The following is a 25151-nucleotide window of genomic DNA, read 5'->3' as shown; positions in this document are numbered from 1 at the left end:
CACCAGCACGGGGCTCGGGCTCCGCCGCAGCGGCAGCCGGCGAGCCAGCACGCCGAGGCAGGCCTGCTCCACGTCCTGCTCCGGGCCCGCGCCCTCGGGCTGCGAGTCCTCCACGATCAGACAGGGCGTCCCTTGCTGCGAGAGCCCGGGGTCCAGCGGGCTGCCGACAGGCTCCATGGACGGCGCCGCGGGGGGCGGGAACGCCCGGCAGAGCGCAGCCGCCGCGCTCCTACGCCCCTCCGCCGCCGCCCCGCGCCGCGCTTCCCGCGGCCGCCATCTTGCAGCGCGCGGACTGGAGGCGCGCGACCGCCCACCCCGGCACGAGACGCAGTTACCAGGGAGACGCGGGCGCCGCTCAGCAGGGCAGCTGCAGCGCGCGGATGCGCAAGAACGCCCCGCGGACGGAACGGGGCTCGGTGCAGTCAGGAGGCGGATTTTGAGTTGTTCCGCCCCTCCGCGAGAAGAAACGTCCGCTCACCCTCTCCGCGAGAATCGCAAAGCGCCGCGCTGCGGAACAGAGAGCGGCGGGCTCTCTCCGAAGCGCTCCAGCGATTGCACGGCGCCCTCTGCTGGGGGCACGGGGCCCTCCCCCCGCGCCGAGTCCCGGCCCCCGTGACGCGGCACTGAGCCCCCCGGGGCCGCCGGCTCCAGCGCAGCGCTGCGCGCCCCTCATCCCGGACAGCCGTAGTAAGTAAACAGTAAGTAAACTTTTAAGCACCCGAGTGAAACTGATTAATTTTCCTGCATTAACATCACACAATAGCAGTTACAGCAGGAGCCTCGGGTACAAATGGAGAGCACACTGCTGCCTTTCAGCATTACACTTTCTTTGCCAAGAATCAGCGTGTACGGGCTGATTGAAATTCTCTTTTGCAACTCTTCATTTTTACTCCTGCACCCCCTCCGTATTTTATAGATGAGAATTCTGTGTATTTTAATTAAAAACCCTGTTGTGGAGCCAGGAACTAAGATGCCAGAGGTGATGCCTGGAGGACATGGACAAGAAGTTGCACGTAGCTACACATCACTAAGAGCTGATTTTAACAAATGTTCCACATATGGTGAAATCCAAGTTGTAGACACGTGGCAAAAACATTAAACAAGCTATAAATGTTTATAATCCCTAACAGGAGGGCCGTGTTAGCAGTTAGCTATTCACCTCCCAGAAGAGGCTCCTTTAGCACATATTAAACAGAGGAGAAAAACAGAATGATTGCATTATAACAACAGCAGTCCATGAGAGTGGACAGACACTGGCCATGCACAATTTATCTTTGGGAAGAAAAAAAAAAGGAAGAGAAAAACAAAGACTGGATCTTGAGCAACAGACAACAATAAAATGAAACTGGCAGATAAGATGCCACAGAAGCATTCACAAAGAGATAGCAGTCTCATTATTAAAGGTACGTGTGCAAACTGTGTTAATGCAAAGAAAGGATAAAAAATAGTATCAGAAAGCACGATTTGACTCAGGTACGACGTGAAAACATGGAAAAAAATCATTACTCCTGCATTCTCAAAGGATCGGTATTAAAGAATGGCAGACGCATACATGGTCAAAAACAGCTAAGGCTCAAAGATGGAAACATTCAGAGATACCAAAAGCAACCAGAAAATTATCCTACAAAACGGATCCTTGGAACGGGCTGCCCAGGGAGGTGGTGGAGTCACCGTCCCTGGAGGTGTTCAAGAAACGTTTAGATATAGCGTTGGGAGACATAGTTTAGTGGGGTTGGTGGTGGTAGGTGGATGGTTGGACTAGGTGATCTTGTAGGTCTTTTCCAACCTAGCTCATTCTATGATTCTATAAAAGTATTAGCAGGAGAACAACAACCAGAAGAAACATTGGTCAGCTATTCTGAAGGACCACTAATGGGTGGTTAATATCAAGAAGGCTGAAGCATTTCCTGCTCTTCTCTGAAAACGGTTGACAGAGAACAAGAGCTGGCTCAGTTAAAAAACAGTGACAACAGACAAGACTTCACTCTTGAAACCAGGCTAAAACTTATTAAAGATGCTTATATAAGCCAAATGTTTTTAAATCTGTTTTCATCCTAAATACTGTTGTCTTTGCAGTTACTTTCCAGAACTCATGGAGGATAATGGGGTATCTGAAGGCTAGAGGTAGGAAACACACCAGTCTCTCAAAATTCCTTTCAAATCTCTGAAAACTTTGGCTACAAATCATCAAACAAATTACCAGTTTGTACGCAGAAGGTAACTAGGGGATGAGGTAGCAACCAACATAGATCCATAAAGAGAAAGCACATTGTAGTGATCAGAATGACCAACACGATGGAAAAGGCGTTACAAAAGAGGTGGAAGGACCAGCACGATGGCAAGGTGCTACATGGGAAGGGAAGTAGATCACTCACCTGTATCAGAAAATTCTGGGTTCACAGGGAAAGGCTTCCACCAAGGAGAAATCTCCAGAAAGAGATCCTTCCTCGGGGCAGTCAGCCCTTCAATGAGGCCTAAGAGAGGTGGAGCCAGGCTCCATCCCTTCCTGTCACACAGTGAATTGCCTCCACCTGTGCTCCCAGGGCTGACTGGGTCTTGCCTCCAGGTGCTCAATCAGTGGTTCAGGCCGTGACTCAGCAGTTCCCATACACACATAATACCCACTTTCTTTTCACATCAGAACAACAGGCCTTATAGACAAAAGTTGGCAAATAACTTTTAGCAATATCTGTATGGGGTGCTCATAAGCAAAGAAAGGGATGCATAGCTGTAATGAAATTTCAGAAATATAAGAATAAAACCGGTTGAATAACCATCTTCAGAAAGTAGTCATCAACACTTTAATGTGACCATAAGTATGTTAGAATGAGGGTCCAAACATAAATGTGCTACCTCCTACTCCGCTCATTATTTTGTATAATTATCTTGCTTATAAAATAGAAGTACACTTACTATTCTACAAGCAACATGAAACTGAGAGGGACTGTAAGCAGTAGAAAAAAAAAATGAAAAATGGTCTGGAAAATGGACAAAGTACAACACATGTAAGAGCAGCCTACACAAGGAAAGAATTGTCATAGTGGGTCAGAGTTCCTGACAAAGTGATGCATCAGTGTCAAGCTGCTGCCAAAAGCTGCAGATATCATGCATCAAACTTCTATATGGCACATAGATGTTAGATGTGGGAAATCATTTTTTTTTTACTCTACACTGGTAAGTCCAAAGCTAAGCATTATGTCCTCTGAGAGGATGTCAGGAGAACAGGTTTTCATAACAGTTCAAATAGAAAAATGTTGATAGCTGAAAATTTTTCATATTCACAGGAGGAGAGCTGCAAACAAGTAAATAACAACTGCAAATAGGTTGAAATTAAACAAGGAAGATTCAAACAGAAAGAAATAAAAATGTTTTAAAAAGTTAATGAAGCTCTGAAGATCATGCAGTCTCTAACATTTAAGAATTTTTTTTTTTTTAAGTAGTAATAAACAGATATAGTTGTTCTTGGTCCAAAGCAGGTAGTTGGAACAGATCATCTCTGTGATTCCCTTCCACCCTCATTTTTTTCCACAGTTCTATTCATTTGTATAAATCAGTGGGATAAATTTGAGAGCTCAGTCCAGGTAGTCAAATTAGTAAGTGCCAAATGTGCATTAATTAGCACTAATTTTAAAGCTGACTGTGCCTTTTCTTTCTGTATTAAATCTGTGTTCTCTTTTTTTCCCATCTTTTTTATGCTATGAAGAAAAGCAACCTGCTTTCTCTACAATATATGTATCTTTGATCTAAACACTCCCCCTCAGTTTGCAGATTGCATTTTTTTTTCCTGAGCCTTACCATAAATTATGAGCAGGGTGTGGCCACCTTCATCTAAGGATGAGGATAAAAGAGCTTATTTTCCCTTCAAACGAAACACATCCAACACAAGACTTAAGTTATGAAGGCTGTCTGATTTTTCATATTTGGAGTATTTTCTCCGAATTTCTTGCATCTTAAAGAATTTGCAATGGAAAGTGGAAGCTATCTTTTTGTTGTTGTTTTCTGAACACTCCTTTCTAACGTAGTCTACTAATGGGGATGGGAAATGAGAACCAGGTCTCCTGGTCCTCGCCCTCGTTTCTTTCACTGTGAATCTGCTTCTCCATCCCAGTGCAGCCTCCACTCTTAACCTGACCTGAGCACAGTATTCACACGGAGAACACCAAATACTAGACCCCGACTTCAAGTGAGAGTTAGATAGATAAACTAAGGTACCCAACAAGATACCTTAACTTAGCGAAGGAGTAAAGGTGCTACCTGCCTTTGAAAATTTAGGTTGAAGTACTATGTATTTTCACAGTTGTTACAATTCATATGGGAGAAACATCACAATGGCCTGGCTGGTGTCTGTGCACATTATCCTCCGCTCTGATGTGGGAGCAAATGCTGCATAGCACTCAGCAATCCCAGGGTCCGAGTCCAGCGGCAAATAAGAATGCTACAGACTCCGAGGAAACCACGAGCCGATGCGCTTCACACAATGGAAAGCGCCTAGAGCTATCTGGAAAGAGCTGTCACTGCTTATGACTACAGCTGACCCGAGGCACCGCCATCCCCCGCACACCCCGGGCCGCCGCTGCCACCACCGCGCAGCGCCCTCCTCGCTCTCCCCGCGAAGGAGCTGCGCCCCGGGCAGCCCCACTGCGCGCCGAGGCCCGCCCGCGCGGAGCCGGCCGAGCTGAGGGCCGCAGACGGAGCTCCCGGGCAGGACGGGCGCAGCGCCGCGCTCCGCCGAGGGGTGATCGAGCGGCAGAACTGCCCCAGCCGCCTCCCGGCCAGGCCTCCGTCGGGCGGAGCAGAAGGGACGGAGCGGACGCGCGGGGCGGCGGAAAGAAGAGGCCGCGGCGCCTCCCCGGCCGTCCTTACCTGCTCGCAGCCGGGAGCCTGCAGGCGGCACCGCCTCTTCGGGCTGAGGCGGGGGCGCCCGAGCCGCTTCCCCACCCCCGGCCGGGCCCGCCCCGCTGACATCAGGCGGGCGGCAACGCGCTGGGCCCCGCCCGCGCTGCTCCTCGGGGTCGGGGCGCGCGGGGCCGGGCCGGGCAGGGTGGGGTCTGGTCAGCCGCCTCGGCCCTCAGCTCTGTATCTGTGTTCTCTCTCGGATTGCAAGAGAAGGGCCAGGCTCTGTTTCTCTGGGTGGCTCTCCGAAGAGTGAGAGCCGGCGCAGCACCCAGAGGTCTACCCGTGCTCGCAGCCGAGGCCCAGCGAAGCTCCTGTACGGGCCATGTGTTCTCCCGCACGGGTCTGGAGGACGCGCTGAGGCACAGCAGCATCCTTGATTATTGCCTCGGCGGGTGACCAAGAGCGTGCCCCCATCTCCACAATGCCCCCTTGTGGAGATTCGGTGAGTTTCTGCAAGCCCGCGCGTACAGGCGACTTAGTGCTGACTCAGGAGCGCAGCTGACAGAGGAACGATCCCTGGAGGCATTCAGGCGTGCGGGAGAATTGCTTCTAGAAGAGATGATTCAGTTCTAGATCTGGGGTCAGTTCACAGCGTACAGACTCTGAAAACACAGCGTATGACATTGTACATTGCGCACTGTATCCCTGCCAGAGTCTGGGACTCTGTTTCCTAGGCAGAAGTACCCTAGTCAGTCAACAACAACTAAACAGCTAACAGGTTGTGGGCTTTCTGATCAATTTATACGGGAATGTGGTGAGAAAGGGAAAGAGACGAGTGCATAGGCCAGTTTGGACTCTGTCATCCCAGGAAGCCACATCCTACTCAGCCAGGGAGAGCAAACACAGTTGATGCTCATCCCAGCCCCAAAGGGCATGGCAGCAGCCAAGAGTTCCTTCTCGGGTCGTTTTCAGCTGTCTCACCTTTAGGCTCATACCAGCTCGCAGCAGCACTATCCAGCACTCTGGGTTCATGCCAGGGCTTAATTAATAATTATTATTAACCTGGCATTTGTTTTTTGTTCAATCATTTTCAGAATAGTGTAACAAAAACAAAACAAAAAAACACAATGGCCCCTAGAGGGTGCCCTGCTGACATCGATGCGCTTGCTGCCCGCTGAGAAGACGCTTCCCGAACTTCCAGTGACCTCACCGATGAGTAACATATGACACTATGTTTCTATCCAACTTTAAAGAAAAATGAGGGCAGTTTTAAACATTAATGCACAAATGGATACATGACTGCAAGATTTCGACACCTTACTGTGAGCTGCGCTGTAGGATAAATACATTTAAACAGTGAATTTTCTAGTTTTACCTTTCAAGACGTGAAAGAGGGCTCCACTTCCCTTCATGTACTTGCGATAGGCAACAGGCCTGAGGACTGCTTCCTTAGCTCACGGCAATGCCCACTCCTGCAGACAGATTTCTTGGTTAAACTTCATTTTAGCCACATATTCCTAAATTTATTTTAAATATATTTTACTTCCTCTTTTATTAATATTTGTAATTAATATTAAATGGATTAAAATCACTTTGGCTTCAAAGTAGGATTGCTCATCTGTCCAGTTTGGTACCTTTGTAGGTCTAATAAACATGTATTTAAATCCTAAAGCACAGGATCACAAGAAATGTCACAACGAATACTACAATGATAATTTCACAGGCAGTTAGATCCTAATTTTGATCAATGATGCAGTTGATCCGTGTTTCGTAGGAGACATTTAGCATCTTGCAAAGCCTTCAGAAGACAAAAGTGGGAGGAAAAGGAGTACTGCTCTGATAAATCAACCCCAGTGCTGAAGAGAAGCAAAAATCAGAAAGGTTTAGCCCTCTGATTCTCTTTCTGTATCTTACAACATATCCTGGAAGTTATAGTACAAATGGCAACACAGCTCCATCCCAACAAGAAACCGTTATCGAAGCTGGGCTTTTCTGTTCCAAGGATAGCTGTGATTCCTGCAGGTGAGATCAGGGCCTGAACAAAGAACAAAGTCCCTTTAAGAAGCCACCTATTTTTTTCTGCTACTTAGAAAGATCTCACCCAAAATGAAATTATAATTTACCTTGGTTAAAGACATCAGCCTTATTCAGATACTGCCATAGATCTCTGGTTCCCAGAAATAATTTTATCCGCATGGACACTCTTAGCTAGGGAGCACAGAAAATCATCATTCCAGGCAGAAGGACTGAGAAACTGACATTGTATAGATCGTTCTCTCCTTGATATTACTTAGATTCTATTTATGCTATTTTGAGCCTAGTCTTTAGATCCCTTTTTATAATGGCCATTTACCCGTGATTCTACTGTTCAAAGACACTCCTCCTTTTGTTGTCTCTCATTCTGCCAGCACCTGATGCTTGTCAGGATCCATGATGTTGGCATTCAGCTCAGGCAGCTTGTGGTACTTTATAGGAGTGCCAGTGACTGTGGGGCACATGAAAGCAGAAACCTGCGCATTAATCTCTCCACAGATCTATTAGATGTATCTAAACTGTGGAATTACAGAAATAAGGAAGAACCTCTCAGGTAATATATCCCTCCTTTCACTGCCTGATGCTAGGACTGATGAAATGTAACAGCAGTATGGCTGCACAGCCATATCATTTCTATTGTGATAGTAGAGAGATCCGATCACATCAGAAAACAACAGAAATGTCACAATGCTATAATTTGCTAAAGAATACAAATGGATCACATTATAAAATATGGCTCTTAGTTGTAAACAGTACTCCCAAGAGATTCTCACTGCTCCGGTACAGGACCATGCCTCAGTATTCTCTTTAAGCTTTCACTCCTGGTCTGCGTGCCTCCATTGCTTTTCCCGTGGCAGAGAGCCAGCTGGAGGAGCCTCTCTGCACTGCAGAGAAAAGCTGCAGCTCTGGAAAGCTACCATGTCAAAAATAAGCAGCAACTATAGGATTGAATCACCTGAAAACAGGAGGCTGGTATAAAAATCTCTGAAAATCTTGTAGCTTCATATTTGCCCTTCGTGATCATACTTTCAAGTCTTACTTTCAAGATAGAATTTATTGTACTCTGGGTGTTTATTTGCAGGTTTGTATCTTTATTTACATATTTACCTGCTTCCATGTAGTCCTTTGAGACAATGAAATTAACACTGTTAAGCAAGTTACAACACACAGAAAATAAATTATTCCATTTTGATGCACTAACTCTGTTTATAAGATTATATATTACAGATCATGGCCAGCTGTGTCGCTGCATTTTAGTGTGAAAAAAGACCTCTTGCATCATCCCCTAGTTTATCTGTTGAGAGCATGAGAACCTTTTGAGCAAAGATCTCAGTTTGAGAAAATTCTGCAAGCTGGTAACATCTGTACTAGTCCACAGAAATAATTATGGGTTTTCCCCTATTTCTGTACTTGGCTTTATTTTTCCCCAATTACCTTCTCACAGAGGCTTGTGACGGTACAGATTGTCAGATTCGCATACGCCTGCCAGGACGCCACCCTCTGAACCTTCGGAGGTTTGGCTGTGCCCCCAGGGCAGGCTCGCCGGGTCACACAGCAGCACAGGACCACAGCTGTCTGACCACCAGCCTCCTTTGCTGCAGCTCAGTTCTGTGGAAATCTTGCAGACTGCAGGGGGCATAACCTGGTGTTGCTTTAGGAAACACTGCAGATTATTATTGACTTGAATCTTGTTTTGCAACAACGGTCTTGCTTCTCCACTCAGCCACACTAGCACAAGGTGTATTTCCATCTCTTTGTCAGAGGAGACATGGGCTTTTCTACCTGAAACTGCTTTCTGGTGCTTCTCACCTGTTCAGCGTGCAGAAATTTCACACTCTGCTTGCTCAATTGTTCCACACACTGCACCAAACACTCCAGAGCTGTGGCTGGCCAGAACACGCTGCTGAGACACAGCCACAAACCCACCCTGCAGCCCTCCCTCTTGCCTGGGATGTCAACAGCCCCCATCGACGCAGCAGGACTGCTCACAGCCACTGTTCTACATGAGAAGCAGGCAAAATCAGAGGCTTTCTTCTTCTATCTCATGTTTCTGGAATCTAGATCTCATGTACCAACACACTTGTCTGTAATAGAACAGAGAAAAGAACCACCAAGAAGAGATGAAGACCTCACTGTTCTGCTTACCCTGGAGGGACAGAGAAGAAAGAAGGAACGCAACTGCTGATGGCAAGCTTGAGCATCCCTTAGCACTGCTGCCTTCTGTGGTGATACTGTGGATATTACGGTAACCCAGCAGCAGGTATCAAAAATTCCCTGTGGAGTTTTACATTTGTGTGACCCTCTCCCAGTCAGACCAACGATGTAAACTAAACTGTCCCCAGGATTACCCTGATAATGTCGTGAGTTCGGCTCCCGATTCAGCACCTGAGCGCGCAAGCGAACGGAGCACGGCCGCACCCGGCCCGGCCCGGCCCGGCGTCCCAACGCCCTTCGGCAGCGACCGCTCCGCGCCTGCAGGCAGCCGGCTGCGCGCGGCCCGTGGGAAAGCACCCGGGCCTGCAAGGAACCAGCGCCTCCAGAGCCGAGGCTCCGCCGCGTGGGCTGGGCTGGGCTCGGCACGGGACAAGAGCACAGGACAAGAGCCCGAGACGCGACCGCGCGCCTCCCCACCCGGCGGGCCCTCGGTGCCCCCTCGGTGCCGCCTCAGAGCCGCGCCCCTGAGGCCACGCCTCCGTTCGCCGCAGTAGCGCAGCGCCGCGCGGCAACCCAGCCAACCGGGGAGGAGCTCGGGGCGCTTTAAAGCCGTGCGCCAGTCGCGGCGCGCTGCAGCAGCGGCCGTCGCGTTACCATGGAGACGACGGCCGGGCCGGTCGCTATGGAGACGGCAGCGCCCTGGCTGCCGGGCGGACCGCGCTGCCGGGAGGCGCGGAGGCACGCGCTGCTGGTGGTGATCGGGGAGGTCGGGACGGAGCCGGAGCGCGGGGCGCTGCGCGGCGCCCTGGAGCGCGGTGAGGAGCGGTGCCCGCGGGCCGCGCGGTGCCGGTGTCCGCCATCCCCTGCGGCGCCGCCGCAGAGCTTCGCCCTCCGCCCGGAGGGGCGGTGTCCCCGGCCCGGGTGCGGTGCGCAGGGGGTGGAATGGAATCCGCGTGGCGGGGCCGGCGCGGGCGGGATTGCTCCGTTACGGCGGGGCGGCGCGGCGCGGACCCGAGCACTGTAGCTCGGGGGCGGAGGGAGCTCGCGGCCGCGGCACTCCGGAACGCTGCGGACTGCGGACGTTCGGACCACAAGCGGCTTTTCTTTTTTTTTCTTTTCTTTTTTTTTTTTTTTCCTTCCGTTCTGCACATTTTCCCTGGATTTCCACCTTACTTGAGGATCTGTATGTCGGGTCTCATTCCCATCTTGCCCAAACTTTGGCTAATGGGCTTCGCCTTGCGGGCAGCTTACCGCAGTGCGAGGGGCAGGGGCGGGCGGGGGGCGGGCTGCGGGGCGCCTCGCGGAACCGAGACCTGCGAGAGGACAGAGCACAGCCGAGCCCTGCTGCCCGGGGACGGTGCGGAGCTCGGCGTGGCCGCGTGGTGCTCTGCTGCTCTCTGCTGTGCTTTCCATGCTGGGGCAGCGCCCAGGGCCCCTGGCAGAGGTCGGTCTCTGTATAGGGGAGGTGGTATTATTGAAAGGGATGGGGCGGAGGCTGCTGCTTCGTGGTGGTTTCTGATGGTTCCTAAAGGACAGATTATCGCGACATCAGCACCTCAAAGCTGGGAGAGACGGTGTCCTGTTCTAATAAGCAGTGTCCTGCACCTGTAAAAATGAAGTAATACCCCAGAAAGATTGTATGCGCTTCTCCCCCTTCTCACTCATTTCCAAGATACGTTGGTTTTAAATACCAGGAAAAATAAATGCAAATTTTGCAGTGCAGATTGTAAATGCCACAGCACACGCACCATTCTGCAGTTAGCTGTCTGCCAGACACCTCCCGAGTCCTGCCGGGTGCAGACACTTTCGGCCTTAGAGCCATTTACACATGGGTGAGCATCCGCTAGCAGCAGCTGCTTGATGGCAAGCAAAACCGGTCCAAAACGTTGCATGCTATGCATCTAGATTTGTATTTATTTATTTATTTTAAGAATAAAACAGTTGTTGATTTGCCTTTGTTCTTCTGGCTGTTGTGCCCTGCCTGCACAAATCCAACCAGGAGGAGGTTCTTGAAGAGTAAATGAACATATCCCTTGCTCAGGCTGAACCGGAAAGTGTACTTTCCCTGTTTTCTTCTTATAGCTTGATTCAGAGAAATTGAAGAGTGCATATAGGACACTGCAGAAACCTGCTTGTTCCCACACTTACTGCTTCTTATGCAGTGTCACGGTGTCTGTGGAATACTTGAATACCTATTCTAAAATGACGTCCAACAAATACTGGTCTGCTTCTTCTGTTCCTGTGTAACTTTTGTCCTGTTCTGAAACAATATTTGAAAGTCTGGATATGGTATAAGAAGAAAATGCCAAATCTTAAAACCCAGTTATCTCGGCAGGAAATCAAAACCAAAAAATATTACAAGGATATAAGGAAAGAGATGGGAAACTGGTGAGTCCCATGGTACGTTACCCAAACTGTGCATGTGTGGAAAGTATGCACCTTTAGAAACCTTGTTATGGTGTAGTCTGCACTCCTGCATCAGGAGACAGGATGCTAATCAGCAAGGACATTGTTCTGGTTGTTGTGCAGTGGCATAAATTGAAATTGAGGCAAGAGGGGATAGGTTAGGAGTGATTTTAGACTGCCGGGAGGGGAAAAAAACATTGAATAAATTGTGGCAATAATGAGTGAAATGAGAATTTCATTTTTCCTTGCTCTGAAAGAGTATATCTTTCTGCATTCTGGAGGAAGTAGCAGTGCCTCAAATAGCATCAGTTGCTGCAGTAGGACACCAGGACTCTGACACAGCAGCTAGAGTCAGCAGGATGTGTCCTGCAGCATGCCACCTTGCCCTGTTCAGGTGAGAATGCTCACAAGCGCTGCATAAGAGGCACTTATACTGGACATTGATTTAATCCATCATGCTTTCCAAGAGCATTTCATAGGAAAACAGTCTTTTCATCTTTTTCCTTTCTGTTGCGTTGTTGTTTTATTGTGCGTTTTACTTGTTCCTATCCTATGCCCAGTCTGAAATAAATAGATGTTCTGTGACACTGAAGGTGATGGTAAGTTTTCCTAATGTTCAGAGGGCTTAATGTGTGTTTGTTTGTTTTGTATACTCCGCTGTGTGGCTGTATTACTCTATGGTTTCAGCTGTCATCAGGAAAAAGATCCTAAGACAAACATTTTTTTGAGTTGCTGTGAATTCTTGAGACTACTGAACTGCAGTGCAATGACTACATGATTCTATCCCGCTTCTGTGTTGAATGTTGGAGCTTGTATCCTAGAAGATAATGTTTTCTACCAGCAGCCTTCAGATGCTCTTGTGCAACATTAAATTACTGTGCTGGAGAACCAGAACTGCAGTAACTGGGAGCAGTATCTCTGTGAAAAGTCAGCATGCTTCACTCCCAAAAAAGGCAGACATGTGGCACACAAGGAGTAGAACATTATCTTTTTTATGTAAGAGAGGACATGTCTTCAGAATATGGCGGAATGACTCTCAGCAAGGACCTTAAAAATAAATACCAGGGCTGAGATCCTTGTTCTGTTTAATTCTTAGAAGTCTGTGGTAGTGGCCTTCATCAGCTGTGCTTCTGCAGCCAGTGGCATAAGAGGCCAGCATAGTGATTCATGGTGTCATTCCATTATGGTTCGTGGCACCACAACGTAGTATCACACCACCTAGAAGAGGTTGCTCCTTATTAGCCTGTGAAGTTCTCATCTGTGGTGCTTCATGTCATCCAGAACGTACAGCTGCTAATGCTGAGATCTAAAGGTGACTTCCTAGCATGGCATAGTGCCACTTGCTCTGGGAGCAGACACTGTTTCCTACTGTGATATGAAGGCGATTAGCTTACAAAGATTATGTAGATTAAAGAACAAACTCAAAGGGTCTCAGTAGGATCAGGGGCTTTGAGGGCGTGATTAGGCAGAGGGAGTTGGGGGGGGGGGGTTGTGACTTGAAGGATGCTTAAGTTGTAAGAGCACAGAAGCTGACGTGTCTGAGCTGTTTACCACTTTAACTGCCCAGTAGCCCATCTCTGTTAGTGACCAGTGCTGGATAATACAGAAGATGTAAAGCTAACATAGTGTAACGAGTTAAACTATGAACTAGAGCAATTTAGCCGTTATCCTTTATAGTTCTTCTGTTTCACTCATGTGAAACCTAGGCTGTAAAAAGAGTTGCTTAATACATGTACTTCAGGAGTAGGTGTTTTATGGAAGGGAAACAACTTAGGGCCTTTTGCTTTTTAAGACTTTTTCTCAGGGTTAACCATCTTCTTTCGGAAGACCATTGCTGCTTCCCTTGTGCTCTGTTAACTTCTGTCTCCACTTCCCTTTCTGGAGTTACTGTAATGACAACTCGCTATTCTTTTTTCTGTTGGGCAGGAATTCGCTCCTGGAATATTAACCCTTTGTCCTGTGATCTGAATCAGCAGCTGCGACACTTTGTAACCCGGCACCTGGCTCAGTTTTCTTCAGAAGTCAAAGGTCAGTTTTTTAGCTTATCAGCATTAACTTTTATTTTTTATTTCATATTTGAAAAGATGTAGAATAAAGCTGGTTCTGATTTAGCATGTCAAATTCATGTAACGAGTTGTTTGCCCAGGATTCTGTAGACAAACGCTAAAGAAGAAAAACAATCTGAAGGATCTGTTGGATGCAAGGAATTTAACTTAAAATGACTACTGAGAATAGAAGCATGCGCCATGTAAAAGCCTACAGACCTTCTGAATGCATTTTCCAGATGGGAAAACTATCCTCTTAGTAGGTAACTGTGGAATTGGGAACCTAAACTCTTCTCACACTTGCCACTGACTGGGAAGTCTCTTTAGCTTACCTGTTACACTTATTAATATGAAGAAGGAAAGTCTCCCTCCTTGCAAAGCAGTATATATTTACTGATTTTTTTATTTATGAGGATTATAATGCTGTGTATTAAACTTATCAACCTATACATAGTCGAAGATCTGTCTGAATTGGAAGCAACTATGGTAGAAGTTATGGTACAAATACACTCACGATACCTTATTAGAGTGGAACATTCACTCAGAATTCTTACCTCAGGGTTGAAGTATCTGGATTAATATTAGCAACTTGTATCCTCTCACTTAAAACTTTTCTCTTTCCTGCAGAGCAAGGGGTGGTAAATGCAATGCCAGTCTATAAAGAAGGTTTCAGGAGGGATCCAGGGAATCACAGGCCTATCAACCAGCTGTAAATTCTGCTGATCAAATCAGTAAAACTATAATAAAGTACAGAACTGGTGTCCACCTGAGAATAGTCACCACTGTTCCTGCAAATAAAAATCCTGCTTTTCAAATGTATTGGATTTCTTAGAATCATTAAGGTTGGAAAAGACCTCTGAGATCATCTAGTCCAATCATCCACCTACCACCAATACTGTCCAGTAAACCATATCTCTGAGTAGTACTTCTTCCCTTTCCTTAAACAGCTCCAGGGACAGTGAATCCACCACTTCTCTGAGCAACCTGTTCCAATGTCTGGCTACTCTTAAGAGAATACATTTTTCCTAATGTCCAGCTGGAACCTTCCCTGGTGCAACTTGAGGCCATTCTCTCTAGACCTGTCGCTAGTTACCTGGGAGCAGAGGAGGACCCCCACCTTGCCACAACCTCCTTTCAGGTGGTTGTAGAGAGTGGGTTCTCTGACAGGGTCAGCAAACATAGGTAAATGATTTAGTCTACCTGCCAAAGCATTTTGGAAGTCAAAGTCCCTGAAGTCTGTTTAAAGAATTCTATTGGCCATAGACTAAGGAGCAAGATCTTAGTATGCAGAAGTTACCAAGAGGAATGGGCAGATAGAAGTTGTGCTGTAAATAGTCATCTCCTTTAGTGGAGACAAGTTGCTGGTTGAGTTCAGCAAGGTTCATGCTGCTCAACAGAAGCATAGCTTCTTAAACCTTAGAGGATGACATGAGTAGTGAGACAGGTTTGATAATCAGAAGTCATTCGGGGTACTAATGCTGAGTCCTGACTGAAGAATTTAAGTTGTCTAAAGGAAACATTCATATGTAAAAACACCTCTGCAAACGTGGCTTCAAAAATAAAGTGATGAGTTCTGAGATGACCATTTCCACTGAGGAGTGAAGCCCTGTAGTATGATACAGTTCAGACAATACATTTCTATGATGGTTTTCCCCTATAACTGAAAATATTGAATGTATTGAAGTGCAGTTACTGTTATTCCTTCAAAAGCGATATTCCAAACAAACTGTTTTCTATCAAATTGAATAAACTAATCAGAGGAAAGCGGCTTTGCCCCTGCACACCGTAGCAGTAATGTTTTGGCACGAATTCCTGGCACACTTAGTATGAATAGCGCTTTTGTAGCTGAGATGGGTTAGTTACAATGTAGGCAGGAACTGCCAATATTTTTGGTAAGCTGAAACAGAACAGGCAACAATTTCTCTAAAGGCTGTTTTTTTCTGTCCCAACTTACTCCTTCTGTTTACACAGCTATCCCCAAACAGATAAGTATCTGGACCCATAGCAGACCTTGCCTACACGCTTTATTTGTTTCGTGTGGGCCTGGTGAACAAAGGAAATTTTGTTCTTCAGGATGATGTCAGTGTGCTTTTGTGGGCAAGTCTTCCTGAAGGATCTGCTTGTTATCTGGTAGATGTGCAGGACGTTCGTGTAACAAATGTACGACGTCTCTGGTAGTTCAGCAGCTTTGGAAGCCTTCTGGTTGAGAAGAATGGAGGAGAGAAGTTGGTGGTGGCCAAATGCCTTTTCCCTGGGAAAAGACAGCAAAACTTAGAGCTGTTGAACTCCCTGCTAGCAGTGGGTAATAGTAATTAAATCTCTGCTGTGCTGCTTTTGGGTATTGTGGTATCACTAAGAATCAGGATCATATTCAACAGCCTGGTGTGAGTCTTAGTGCAAAGTCAGCTCCACTTGTCTGATTTCACTGAGCAAGTTGAAATTGTCTGTAGATACTTCTGATGCTGAATTGGAGGCCTGCAGCTTAACGTGGTACTAGATATTATTCCATGCATTCTTAGAGCCCCTCTCCATCAGTGCTCATCTGCAGAATTTTGTACAGGACAACACATTTGTACTACCTCTGCACAACTTGTCTTGCTGTAGTAGTCACGTGGGAAGGGAGACAGGTGTTTGGCCTTCAGCTGTTCCTTCCTCTCATGTGGTGAAGCTGTTGGTGGTAGAGAGGTGAGATATTCTGGCCTGGACTGGTTGCCATAGGTGGCTACTGGATTTCTGGCAAGTGTGTGCAGCTGGCATATGGTCTGCTGCCAGCGTATAAGGCAAGAACAGCCAGGGAGATGGTGTTTGGAGTTGCATCAAACTAGAAAGTTGCACATTCCTGTCGATAATTCAGTAAGCGTGCAATTTCAAATGCAGCAAGGTGATCCCTCAGAGGGATCCATTCATGGGCTTAAGAATATTGAGCCAAAAGGAGCAAGTGTGAGGATAATAGCCACAGCTGAAAATGTATTAAGCAACTGTCTAGAGCTCGAGAGAATGATGACAATCCACACAGCTCAAGATTGCTGCTGGAGATAATGCAGCTGAAGGTGAATATTGAAAGGCCAGAAAACTGAAGAGTTAGGCGGTAACTGCAGGATTTAATTATGGGTGGTGGATCTTGAGCATATACAGACTTCTCCTGGTGACTGTCAGCAAGAAACTATGGTTATGTTACAGTTAGGAGGAGAATATGGGAATGATGGCTGTAGCAGAACTGCTGAGTCATGGCCTGAAGCAGTGATGGAGCACCTGGGGGGAAGGCAGGGCCAGCCCAGGGCAGCTCAGGTGCAAGCAATGCACTGAGTGAGCCAGGGTCCACTGGAGCCAGGGTCCACCCCTTTCCAGTCCCTCATTTAAGGGTTGGCAGGGGAAGCAAGGGTGTTTTGCTGGAGGTCTGTGCGTGCTTGAGGTCTTCTAAAGGTGAGCAGTTTCTTTCCTTTGTTTCTGGGTCTATGGCTGCTGCCATAGCAAATCCTTGCCTGCTGTAGCCTGGGGCTTTGCTACTGTGCTGTTACTGCTCTGTTTTCCATCACGTTACAGTGTTAGAGTGGTAAAATCAGAAATTGCGGGTCACAACTGATATGAACCTAGAAAATCTGTAAACGCAGCCTGGGAACTGTCTTTACTGCACTCAGTGTATACCATCAGGCAATACTCTGCTGTGTTAAATGCTCTTTTAGTTATGCTGCTTCCGTTTGAGCAACTTTTCTGTATTTTTTAATTTGTTGCAACTCTCTGCAAATCTATTGCTGAGTATCTTGTAACAGCCACCTGAAGATGTGTGTCTGCCATTCTTATTCAAATGCAGATAAATAGCACTGGAGAACTTTAAGCAGTAGAATTGCTTAGCTCTTTGCTGCTCATGTGTTCTCCTTCCTGGTGTAGGGAAGAGTGGCTGCAACTCTTTTTTCCTCCTTTCTGAGCAGGAGGCTGTACGAGAGATCTTCTAGAATCCCTCCCAGTTGATGTTTTCATGATTTTATGCTACTTGAAAGCCTTGAATGTGTGAGGTATGTGTATCTTCTCCATGCTGGTATGCTTGGCAGTATCTCTGGAGAATAAAACCATTTGGAAGTATGTACATTAATATCAGAATATCAGTCCTGTAATTGTTGATGCTTGTATTGAGGAAAAAGTCACTGGCACACAGCAATTACTGTAAAGCCAGAATGGTTCACGACTGTCTATTTAATGCAAAAGGCTTCTCTACAAACTTCTGGCAACCACTAAAGTTTGACATCACCAGCAAGAAATTCTATTAGATGGAAAACGGTAATAGAATATAAGTAAAGTAGTCTACTTAACAGAATAGTCCAAGGCTTTTCAATTTGCAGTTTCTCACTTCATTACAGTAGTTATTTCCAGACTGTATCTGTATTGCATTAATGCATAGTTTTTGAAGCTGAAATCAAAATGCAGCTACAACATTCTGTGGGAACAGAGAACATAGTTGTTTCTCTAACAAGTTTTTAATCTCTTTAGAGATGAAGAACAAATAAGTCTCAAATGTGCTCAAGTGAGCGGGAAAAGATCTGATAGTATTGAGGCAGTCTTGTAAATGGTACCTAAATCCACCTTGTGAACGTGGGCTTTTCAGTACAATAACCTGCTGACTCATTCCTGAGTGTCACAAACAACATGACTCTTGCTTTGGGTTAGTGTCATAGCGTAGTTTATGGGGGAGAACTATAGTTAGCAGGGACAGCAGGAAACCAAATATGGATCTAGTGATGACCTTCCCCAGGGCAAATAGAGTAGTCCTGGTTGGCAGCAATAAAATAGAAGATAAGAGCAACTAGAGAGGACGTTGCATGATGAACTTTCTACGTGTTATGGAGAATACAGATGATGTGATGAGGAAAGTAAACATCATTTTGTGCTGAAGTCAGTAGAGTTTGTGTAACAGTCTAATAATGATCATTCAGGCAGACAGCTGCCAGGCTTTGAAGCCCTTTGTATTGGACCTAATGCATATGCATCACATCCTACTGATGCTGTAGGTCCTTCTGTGCATCCTTTGCTTTACATCTAATGCCAGTTGAGGGGTAAAAATTTATCTGTCCCAGTGTGTGAGGATGTAGCTAAGATGCATTACGGTCCCTCGGGGCAGCTGTCTCTTGGGAATAGTACTCCCAGAGTGCCAAATACTGCAAGCTAGGAGGAGGAGTCTGTTTTTGCTGCCTCTCTAGAACTTAGGGGGATAATTCAACTGTGCAAAGGTTAAAGAACAAGGAGTTATACTAATGGCACAAATTGGGTTGTGTTAAGTTACAAATCTGATGAGAAAAGGAAAATGCATGAGTCTACTGTGCACATCTTAGACTGATTTTATACTCCTTTTACAGTAATAAATATCTCAGAGGTTACTGTTTTTCATTACAGAGGTTACTCTGCTCCTTCCACAAATCCTGGAACAACTTTGAGTATCAGCTTGTGCCGTATACTTTTTCCATAAACTGCAACGTTAGCTTTCAGTGATTGATCTTAAGTGCATGACCGTATTTAAAAACAGCGCAAAGCCACAAACCTGCAGCGTTTCTTCTAATTGCAGCTTCTGTAGGCCAGATGACAAGGTTGGTTAAGTAGCTTTTGCTTGAACTAGACAAGATGCATAAGACTAAATATTTGTGAAAAGTATATTATAGTGAAACGGCTTTCCTTGCAGTTCTGACCTCTTGTTAGAGATACTTCTTTGGCATTGACCATTCAGTGATGGATGTTAAACAGCAAACACACACCTTCCCTCCTCTCCCTGCCCACCCCCCCCCAGTTCGTTATTCCTCCAGATCGAAGAGTTGAAGAGACTTTGCTTGCTTCACAATTCCTTGTAGGAAAGCCAGTCAAAGTTCTCTTAATGTCTTCCAAGTCTGCCTCTTTGAGATGCAGGATCAAAACTGTTTGAAGTGGCACAGAGCTCTGAATTTACACAGTATCATCAGACGTTCCCGGATTTCTAACATCTCTATCCACTTCCTCACTCTTGCAAAGCAGTGAGTTGACTCAAGGGTTTAAAAAAAAAAAAGCTGTCATAGTCTCAAGATCTCTTCCCAGTGATAACTGTTAGCCTATCACCTCACTGCAATTTTTACTATAGAGCAATAAAAGGACAGAGAAAACTCAACATTGTGAAGTTGCCCTCGGTAGTTCATCCTCAGCAATCCTAATAACTTGGTACTATACTTAAGCTTTGCCACCAGCCTGATTTCCTCCTTTGCAGGTTGCTTATGAATAAGGTAAAAAGCATTAGTCTTGGTCTAGGTTTAAATGTGTAAGTAATGCTTCATAAGGCTCACTTTTTATCAGTGCAGTTTGGTTTTATTAACAAGTCAAGTCCATATTGACAAGTTTATTTGTATTCATTGTGTGCCATTTAGATATTTACTGCTGACAGGTTGTCTGGTTCTCTAGGACTTAAATTCCAGAAGACTGGAGCTCACAATGGGAGCTGAGAGCTTAATCTCTTGCTTCTCGTACAGAAGTATCTGTCCGTGCAGATGATCTGATTGCTGCAATCACAGCACCACTTCTGAATTTTGACTGAGAACAGAAATTCTTTCATCGTCTCTAAAATATTCATAATTTCTTACAATGCATAACGGATATTTATGGAACATTTCTGGCTTTATTCCACCTGTAGAATGAGATGGCATAAAATTTATGAAGTCATGTATAAATTTCTATGTCAAAATGCTGCTTTCCCAGTCTTCAACATACTTTCTCCATTACTAATAGAGCTCCTCTGGAAATTACACATCTTCAGGATTGCCCTTGACAATAATATTAGGCTGCATTTTATCTGTTTGAAGCTGGCATACTTCACTTTCTTTGGTAGACCTAACTAGGAAGTTAGCAGGAACAATCTTTGTTTTCCCTTTATTTTAAAATGTTGCTCTGTTTGGCAGGTATGCATTACAGTGAGACCCAACAATCTGCTTGCTGAAAATAAGAACAGCTTATTGGAGCTTTGCTTTCTTGCAAAGCAGCTATGCAGAGGTTAAATGTACATTAGTTTCTTGCTTTCATGCTGTCCTGTGCATGTGCTGATTACTAACTGAAAGGGTAAAGAGTGCTTCTCTTGCTCCAGAATTCATATAAGCATTAAAACTGCCTTCTGCAGCTGGCACTTCTGTACGTATGTACTGCATGTTCTAAACTGCTGAAGCTTCAGTAAAATCGTATAGGCTCCACTCAGTGAAGTAACATTCCTTTCAAAGGAATAAATTATCATAGATGCCCTGATTCTGTTCATCTTCTCTGAGTAGTAAGGTGAACTGAGAATTCTGGTCAGCTTTTTAAAAGCAAGAAAGATCAAAGGAAATGCCACACTGAATCAGATTGGTGGTCTTTGTAGCCTGGCATTCTGCCTCCAGAAGTAGCAACGAGAGGTATAATTTGGGGACAACGTACAAGCATAGCTGCTTTTAATTGTGCTTTTTTCCTCATGCTCCCTTGCTATGTGTAATACTTGGATTTGGGATGTTAAAGAAATGTCTACAGCAACTCTTTTTAGTGAAAGTTGCTTAATCCTCACTGAATTTACAAATGCTATCTGGCTTCATGGCTGTGTGTAGCAAGTTGCTAAACATCAGCGCTTGCTGTCTGAAGAGGCAGTTTTTGAAGTTGACTTACCTTCACTGAGTGCTCCCTCTCCTCTAGCATTTTAAAATTTGGTGAGTTATGGTGACCTGATCTACTGCCACTGATTTCATAATCCTCAGCTCTCCTTGGTAAGTTGAAGAATTTGGGACTTCTAAGGCTCTTATGGCAGCTGTTCAAACCCGTTAATCGTTTTGCTTATCTAAGCTAAACCTGGACTGATAGACACAGCACTTTGCATGCTTTTGCTACTTTTGAAGATAATGCGGTGCTGTCCTAGATCCTCATTTATGCTCTCAAAGGTAAGGGATTCAGGAAGCTCTGCCCCGAAGAATGGGGGGGAAAAACTTCATCCCCTTCTAACAACAGATAAGAACTTCAGCAAAATGGTGGATTTCCCTATTTGAATGACTGCTTGATGTTACTGCCTCTCTATAGTTGCTGACCCTGTTTATGATATGGTGCTTACATGACTTCTTGTAGTACTTGAACATAAATCTAAGATTTCCAATTCTTATCTTCAGCTGTTGTTCATGAGTGATATAACCTGAAAATAAAAACCTCTGCCTGCACTCCAGACATCAGCATCCTGGGGAATCCAACTAGCTTCCGTAAAACTTGGCTAAGGTCAGTGCATTGCCCAGAGATGCAGTGGATGCTCTGTCTCTGGAGACTTGTTAAGGCAGGATGGATCAGGCCCTGGGCAACCTGATCTAGCATTGGGTGTCTCTGTTCATTGCAGGGGAGTTGGACTAGATGACCTTTAAAGGTCCTTTCTAACTCTAAGGTTTCTATGATCACTGGCTCAGGGAGTTTTACTGCTAGAAAGCTGAGTTGGCTGCAAGGACTCAGCATTGCATACTGAGAGTGGTGTCTTCCGTGACCTTGGTGAACACCCAGTTCTGTGGTTCTGCCGGCCCGGGCATTTCAAGGGTTGCAAGCACTGTTTTTAGCATCTTATGTAAGATTTTTTTTCTCAGCAGACTCCTGCTATCTTTTTAGTGTGTAACCCATTTAAATTCTTTTTATTCACCTAGAATAGCACTTTTTTTCTTTCATTGACTGTCTGGCCTTATTCTCTTATCTCTACTTTTTTTTGTTAAACTGTGTATCTTATTTAAATAAGTGTTTAGCAGCTCTGAGCAAGGTGGCCAGTCAAGAAGAAAGATGTGCGATTCTGCTCAGTATCAGTGGAAAAACAGGAAAAGAAAAAAAAAAAACCTGTTGCAGACACCTTTTTCTGCAGCTTTCCATCACTGGATAGCAGTCTGTGTGCTGCAGAACAGTTACAACTACCTAATCTCGAAGATAGGCTTGATGCTTCTTTGAACAGTGCTCTAGAAACCATCCCATGTTTTGAGTTTGTTTTTTTTGCAGTGCTGTAGTGATGTTTCTTTAACTTGACAAAGGCAGCATTCTCTTGGTGACTGCATGCATTCTAAGTAAGCACAGGAGCAACAGTGACCTCCCAGACAGGAGCAGCTCTAACACTGTCTGCTACTCTTTGCAGAATTCCATGCTTTTTGTGTTCAGTAGAAATGGTGAGACTAGATATAATTCTTACAAGTTAATGCAAGCTCTGGGTGACTGTATGAATGATGCTGGGATTCTAACATCATTCATATTTAGAGATTGATAACAAAAGCTTTGATGCATTGTTAGCATATCATTAGTTTACTGTGGCTATATGTTCCTTTAGTGCCCCTACCTGCAGTGGCTTAGGGTAGGCTTTTTCAATCCTTGTGAACGGGTCCTTCCTAAGACAAACAAGATGATGGGCAAAAGGGAAGGAGGATTAAGTAGGAAAATAATCCTGAACATGTGACAGCTCCAGCAACTGTGTATAAATACATTCTGGACAGATTTCTTGGTCTGTATCACTCTACTTCAACTGTTCATTTTGTTTCAACTGTTTGCAGTTCCCCAGATCTTTCTTTGCTTTTAAAAAAATCTCAAGTATTGGCATGGGCTGGAGGAGAGAGCCCCTGCCCAGCTGCTCTCAATTCCTGTTTACCTGAGTGGTGCACTTAAGCAATTGAAGGTAAGTGGCTTAGGATGTTCTGTGCCCGCCTCTTCCTCAGGCTGAGCACGTGGAGCAGATCTCTTTGCTCTGCTTGCACTCATGACTACATCTAGAAAAGTAAAAACTGGAAAACCAAGCAGAACTTCTGAGGCATCTTAAAGTAGAGACATCATTGCTTACAGACAGCAAATGTAACCTGTCGTACTGCTCCAGAGTAGAATGGAGCCACTGGGGGCATTAACGTGCAAGGGAATGAGCCATGCCGTCAGCTTCCCATGTGTGCATCACTGAAGTGCCGTCAGGCTCTCGGCCTGCAGAGTCACACCACTTGTGACATCCTGCTGCGTTCAGCTTGGATGAAAGAACAGAAATCCTCTGAAGTGATCCTCTCTAGGATCTCAGCTGCTATTTCAGGAAGTAAAGTTTTCCAGTTGGTACAGATTCAGAAGAGTGAAATGCAGTGTCGAAGGAGCCTGATAATCCTATTTTTCTGAGATTAATTGTTGTCATGTGCTATTGTAATTTTAATGCCATAATTCCTACCTCCTTAGAAAACAGATGTCCCTGAGTCTGATTGGCTCTGTTCCAGGACTTTGTCTTGCCCTATTAACTGTGGCATTGCCAGAAGAAATGCTGCTTTTCCTCTCTGCAAATACTTGAAGTTGCAGACTGGAGGCACTGTATTCCTTTCCTGTTCTAGTGTTGCTTTGTACCTGGGGAATCTGAGATGACATGCATTCTATGTGATGCTGAGAAATTACAGTAGTCTTTGAAGATCATTAAGTTTAAAATTGACTTAGCAGACCTTGTTAAAGGCACTGAGTCTAGGAGCATCTTTCTTTTGAAGTAGCAGCTGGCCTTTTCTGCTTGATTTGGAAGCTTCAGGAAACTGAGTGCAAAAATAATCATCTTTTCCTTATTTCTTGATAGAGCAAATCTGCTTCAGCAGGGGCACCGCATCACTTTCCTGTTCCATCTGTAATTTTTTACTTATTGCCTTATCCTGCTAGTTTGTATGAAGCAAAAAGGGAACGAAGGAGTCAACCCCTGAGTTCTGCTGTTGGAAAATTAAGAGCACTGCAAAATAAAGGATATTTGCTACATGAATCTCCCTTTAAAAAAAAATTTAACAATTTATATTTGGTTGTAGGTGTGTGTTGTGACTTTGTTGTTACGCAGACCTTTTAAGGTTCTTGTTCTCTGCCATTTTGCTCCAAAGAGAACAAGTTATCTGCCATTGGTCTTAATTGTGAGGTTCACTCACTGCAGAACAGCAGGAAGATGCTCTGTGCTTGAAAACCTGGCCAATACAGGTAACTGTGAGTTCCGTCCCTCTCCTTACTGTAGCCTTTAAGGTTGGTGCATATGGAAAGTTTCCTAGCAAAACTGTAAGTGCAGTGCTAGTGGGTGAATTCCCTATGCAAGCGGAATGTCTCCACAAATCAAACTGTGGTAATGTGATTATTTAACAGAAAATAGATGTACGTGGTTATTTTGTACTGTCGGCTAGTTCTTGTACGAAACACAGACAAAACTCTCGGCCAGATTGGTTCTTTCTACCTTCTGAATTTATTTCCATGCGTAACTCTAACTTTCCAGTTTTGCCTGTCTCTTAGACCAGGGCTACCAAAGTTAATATAACTGCAGTCACGAGTTCACTATTAGCTTTTCTGAAGTTAGAACTTGCCATACTAAACTCTTACTCTTGCTTCTAAAACTGAACGTTGTGGTTTAGTTGTGTTGGCAGTTCGTAGAACTCAAATTCTGGAAGCATATATGGCATGCGCAGAGGCAAAGAGCAAATGGGTTTGGCATTAAACTACTTCTTGAATTCCACATGGAATGTGGAAGTAGTGCATTGTACTGAATCAGTTCTGCTGTTTCATCTTTCATATGTAAAGGATCCAGATGCCAGGGTCTGGTTGAATTGACCTAGTGAGGAGATAAACCCTTGAAGTTGATAGAGAAAGAGAATGATGAAGTTGTTAGAAAGTGTTGGTTCTTTGTTCCAAACACGGAGTGAAAGAAGCATGCTGTCATTGCTTTCTTTTCTT

At 45.2% G+C, this 25151-nt stretch overlaps 2 protein-coding genes across 20 annotated transcripts in view; one reads left to right on the top strand and one right to left on the bottom strand.

Moving 5' to 3' along the window:
* TP53BP1 (tumor protein p53 binding protein 1) overlaps window positions 1-9362 on the bottom strand; it is a 41878-nt gene extending 32516 nt beyond the window's left edge. For 3 of the 18 annotated variants that reach the window (XM_021407102.1, XM_021407112.1, XM_021407104.1), the window contains exon 1: window positions 4-2398. In XM_021407102.1, the coding sequence (XP_021262777.1) occupies window positions 4-177 (174 nt within the window). In that variant the 5' untranslated portion in view covers window positions 178-2398. Of the gene's footprint in view, window positions 1-3; window positions 2403-4863; window positions 5499-6211; window positions 6309-6750; window positions 6872-6959; window positions 7045-7189; window positions 7322-8304; window positions 8955-9218 lie in introns of those variants that run through there. The other 15 variants (XM_021407122.1, XM_021407121.1, XM_021407109.1 and 12 more) reach the window with 14 other exon arrangements.
* MAP1A (microtubule associated protein 1A) overlaps window positions 9542-25151 on the top strand; it is a 53415-nt gene continuing 37805 nt past the window's right edge. Inside the window, exons 1-2 of one of the 2 annotated variants that reach the window (XM_021407098.1) lie at window positions 9542-9839; window positions 13357-13458. In XM_021407098.1, coding sequence (XP_021262773.1) covers window positions 9680-9839; window positions 13357-13458 — 262 coding nt within the window. In that variant the 5' untranslated portion in view covers window positions 9542-9679. Of the gene's footprint in view, window positions 9840-13356; window positions 13459-16825; window positions 16899-25151 lie in introns of those variants that run through there. The other variant, XM_021407100.1, reaches the window with a different exon arrangement.

Source organism: Numida meleagris, chromosome 9 (assembly GCF_002078875.1).
Source record: "Numida meleagris isolate 19003 breed g44 Domestic line chromosome 9, NumMel1.0, whole genome shotgun sequence".
Classification (NCBI taxonomy): Eukaryota; Metazoa; Chordata; class Aves; order Galliformes; family Numididae; genus Numida; species Numida meleagris.
The sequence above is the reverse complement of the archived record's forward strand: the minus strand, read 5'-3'. Positions and strand labels throughout refer to the sequence as shown.